The 4,908-nt window shown below is 37.1% G+C and overlaps 1 protein-coding gene across 1 annotated transcript in view; it reads left to right on the top strand.

Annotated features, from left to right (window-relative positions):
• Nucleotides 1-4,908, top strand: part of LOC106871390 (leucine-rich repeat serine/threonine-protein kinase 2) — a 21,403-nt gene that overhangs the window by 825 nt on the left and 15,670 nt on the right. The window contains exon 2 of the mRNA XM_014917813.2: nucleotides 2,242-2,461. Within this exon, the coding sequence (XP_014773299.1) occupies nucleotides 2,242-2,461 (220 nt within the window). The remainder of the gene's footprint in view (nucleotides 1-2,241; nucleotides 2,462-4,908) is intronic.

Raw genomic sequence — 4,908 nt, 5'->3', positions numbered from 1 at the left:
TATATATATATATATATATATATATATATATATGTGTGTGTGTGTTTGTTTGTGTGTCTGTGTTTGTCCCCCCACCATCGCTTGACAACTGATGCTGGTGTATTTATGTCCTCGTTTGGCAAAAAGAGACCGATAGAAGTACTAGGCTTACAAAGAATAAGTCCTGGGGTCGATTTTCTCGACTAAAGGCGGTGCTCCAGCATGGCCGCAGTCAAATGACTGAAACAAGTAAAAGAGTAAAGAGTATATAAATAATGTATATTGGGGCAGGATGGGGGAAAGAGTGTGTGTGTATACAGATTTGCCAGGGGAGTACAAAACATAAAGAGACACTCTAGATTTTGGTACAATATATAGTTCCATTCAATTGTTTTCACTCTATAGCTAGAAGACGCTTCAGTATATTATTGCCAAATGATCTACACTGCTTGAAGTCTTACATGTTGAAACTGGCTAATTATTTGTTCGATGTGGTCCTGCTGTATGGTTAGCAGTGACCAGCTCTGGTCATCAGCACCAAGGAACTGAAACAGATGCAACAAAGCAAAGTGTCTGAAGTTCTGTCAGTTCACTGACCTAGACTGGTGTTTTATTTATCAACCCTAAAAGGATGAATAGCAGGTTGACTTCAAAGGGATTTGAACTCAGAATGCAGAGAACTGAAATAAGTATGGCATTCTCACCAATTCTGTAATGACACTGCTATACATCAATATATCATCATTATCATCAAATGTCTGTTTTCCATGCTGGCAAGCTGGAGAGCTGCACCAGGCTCCAATTGTCTGGTTTGGCATGGTGTCTATGACTGGATGCCCTTCCTAATGTCAACCACTGGGTACTTTCTACATGGCACCAGCACAAGTGCTTCTGATGTGGCACCAGCACCAGTGGTGTTGCCATGTACCTTGCAAGACAAAGATCTCTTTGTTGAGAGAGGGAGTGGAATAAAGGGAAGTGGCTGTGTGCCAGGTATGAGGTTAGTGTATGATAGAGGGACAGGGATAGTTGTCTTATTACAGAGGAGATGTTTGACCATCCTGTAGGACAAGGAAGGACCTATGCAAGCACTTTTCTGTGTTTGCATGGGCCAGACAAAATTCATTGAAGCAGATTTGAATGTTATTCTTGTCAGTAAACTTCCTGTTTCCAAACTAGGTAATATTTCCGCATGTTGTTTGACATGTTGTTTTAGAAGATTGGACATGTAGGATTCCACTTGTATGGCAATGCTCCTTTGCAGCTATTGTACAATGTCATGACAAAAAGACTTCCCCACACACACACACACACACTCACCCTTCTCACACACACATGATGGCTTCTTTCAGTTTCTGTCTACCAAATCCTCTCACAAGGCTTTTGTTGGCTGAAGACTATTAATGGGAGGTACTTTCCAGTGAGATTGAATGGAAATTCATATGATTGGGAAGAAAACTTCTTAACCACACAACTGCATTAATTATTTTATGCTTATTCACAAATACTACACTATCTATTAACCCATTACCTACCAGTGATCTCATATGAGATCACTTAAAAATTACAAATTTCGTAATTATCTGTCAATATTTACACATATCTAACCTTTTTGCTATATCTACTAGGTATATTTCTCTGATATTCAAATGAGGTTTGCTAATTTTTCACCCAATATCTCACTTATTTCTATTTAAAATGTTATTTTGATCATTCCAGCGTGTTTCTAAGGCTGTTTTATGCTAGAAATCAAAGTTTCATAAAAAAAATTCAGTTAATAGAATTATGAGAGGTAATGGGTTAAGGAAATCTCCTAAATTTAATGTAGTTAGACTACATTTTGTAACACCTACACTGTAGAAAGTAAACATCTTGTTATTCTATTCATACACAGAAACATAAAGAATATTATTTTGGTATGTTTTATGGGTGATTGGCCACTCCTCAGAGGATAAGTACTTTCTTCATTTCTTTGCCTATAAAGAGAAATGAATAGCAAACACTATTTAAATTAAGCACATATTGACATAAAAACAATGAGCTGATCACTGTTGGAACATCTTTGTTCATTGGTTTGCTTGATCAGAGTTGGCCAGGAACAAAACAACAGCTATAATAACAGCATTAGTCTCTTGTAGTCATGTCAAGTTTATGCAAGTGTGTTCCAATCTCAGGGGAACTCACAAAGACACACTTTTTAACCAAAAACAATTGCAAACGAAATGAAATGTAATGAAAATATTTTTGTATTTATTTTCTTAGGTTTAAATCAAAGTGAATTTATCCAGTCATATGCACTCTGTCCAAAATGTTACATTTGGAATGAAAACATGAAGGATAATATTCTAAAAACTGCTGACCATTTTTATATGGAACATTGTGCCTTTGCTTTAGCAACTAAAAGTGCTGTTCACTGTAAGAACGCTGGTGTGATTCCAAATGAAGATATAGTTCCTGACTTGATGCTAATTCATATTCCAAAGTAAAGAATGTTTTTTAATAACTCTTTGATTGTTTTAATCATCACCATCATCATCATCATCATCATCATCATCATCATCATCATCATCATCATCATCATCACCACCACCACCACCACCACCACCATCATTTAATGTCTGTTTTCCATGCTGGCATAGATTGGATGGTTTAACTGGAGCTGGTAAAGCCAGGGGCTGCACCAGGCTTCATTGTCTATTCTGGCATGGTTTCTATTGCCAGATGCCCTTCCTAACACCAACCACTCCACAGAGTGTACTGGGTGCTTTCTATGTGGTACTAGCACCAGTACTTTTAACATGGCACCAGCACTAGTGCTTTTTATGTGGCACCAGCACTGGTATCAATGTTTTAATGTAAATGTTATCAGACATAAAGACAGTGAAAATATGAAAGAATTTAGTGTTCTGAATTTGAGAAGATGGAACTGTAGATGTTCTGTAGCATAATCAGTAACACTGTTGCATGGCGGGTGAATGCTATGTGAATTAAGCCCTGTTAGTCGGCCTTTTTTATGCTTATGATGCTTATAATGTTCTGATATCTTCTTGTAATTTATTTAAAAGTTAAGCATTCTAATTTGGTGAATAGTTGAGAGGTGAAAAATGAGTCTATGAAATGATAGCTGTTGCAGATTTCAATGAAATAGTTTATTCTATTGCACTTCATATTGGAGGCTCTGATGAAGCTATAGGATGTTATTCAGACACTCAACTATGAGTTCACTTGCCTCTTACAGCAAAAACAGCTGTAATCTAATAAAGTTCATAATGTAACTGTTTTTTTACCGTTTCTCATCTCATTTTCTTATAGCTTTCACATATATAGCTGATGTTCAGATGAACTTCTATAGGCTAACTCCTCTGCATCATCATCACCATCATTATCATTTTATGTCCATTTTTCCATGCTTGTATGGGTCGGACAGAATTTGTTGTGACAGATTTTTTTAAGGCTGGATAACCTTCCTGTCACCAACCCTCACTTGTTTCCAAACAATATTTCTCCATGGCCAGATATGTTTTTTAAACAGAAAACTGGAAACATACAGCATTGCTTGCATGACCGAGATGCACATTTACAACCAGTTCAGGGAATTTTGCTCGATTCTCTAATAATTCTGCCAGGCCAAAACTCTGTTTGGGACTTCATATATGTATACAGGGGGTCCGAAATTTAGGCAACTGAAGTTTCAGGCCTTAATAACTATCAATAAATATGACAAGATATGAAACTTATACATCATTATAAAAGCTTAGTGTGTCTTTTTTTCATTTCAGACTAAATGAATTCAGATTTATAAATTTGATAATGGTTATAAACTGAAATACAATCATAATCCTCCACAAAGGAGGTGAAAGTAATACAGCTATAGCAAAAAAAGTTCAAAATTAATCAAACAACAGTCTGGAATATTGTCAAGAAATTTCAAGAGATTAGTTCCACTCTCTGATCAACCTGGACGTGGCTGAGAAAGAAATGTGCAGACACCTCAGCTTATCAAAAGTACCAGAGAAAAGAGGTTGTGAAATCCTCATTGTTCCATCAGAAAACTGGCTGCCACAGCAAAAATAAACCAAACATTGATGTATCGAGTGTTGAAAGAGGATCTCAGGACCTGCCCCTAAAATGTGATCTGCCATCATGTGTTCATGCAAGTTTATAAGACCATGAGACTGGAGAGAAGTCATCTTATTCTGCATCAGATTGCTGAAGGCATGCTGTCAAACCTGGTGTTCACTGATGTAAAGAAATGTGATATTGAACAGACAGTAAACCATCAGAATGACCAACTTTGGAGTGTATCTGACTCTGTCGAGGGTAGACTTGTAAATTGATGTCAGAATCTACAGTCAGTTATTACAGCCACTGGAAGGTCTCCCCTCGTTTTTGTGCCCTCAGGTGTTAAAATTAACACCCAGCAATACATTAGCAACGTTCTGGAGCTGCTTCCATGGGTGAATGAGCACTTTCAAGGTGCACCTTGGAGCTTCTGACAGAACTCAGCATCAACCCACAGCTCCAATAGACACAACACTGGATTCATAAAAACATTCCGTCGTTTATAGACAAGGATGTACGACCCTCAAGAAGCTCCAATCTCAACTCGGAGTTTTCTGTTTGGTCCATTTTGGGGAACAAGAGTCTTGAGCACTCCTCATGCTTCACTTGATGCTCTGAAGGCAAAACTCCACCAGGAATCAGCTTCAATTCTGCAAGAACAGCTGCATGCCACGTGTGAAGCATTTGTGCCTAGACTTAAGCCTATGATTTGAAACAGAGGTGGTCATATTGTATAAATGTGGTAATGTCATAATTGTGTTTCCTTTACCATTCCATTGCAATGCTTGGACCTGTATGTATGTATATATATGTATGTATGTATGTATATATATATATATATATATATATATATATATATATATATAT

This window comes from Octopus bimaculoides, chromosome 9 (genome assembly GCF_001194135.2).
Source record: "Octopus bimaculoides isolate UCB-OBI-ISO-001 chromosome 9, ASM119413v2, whole genome shotgun sequence".
Classification (NCBI taxonomy): domain Eukaryota; kingdom Metazoa; phylum Mollusca; class Cephalopoda; order Octopoda; family Octopodidae; genus Octopus; species Octopus bimaculoides.
The sequence above is the reverse complement of the archived record's forward strand: the minus strand, read 5'-3'. Positions and strand labels throughout refer to the sequence as shown.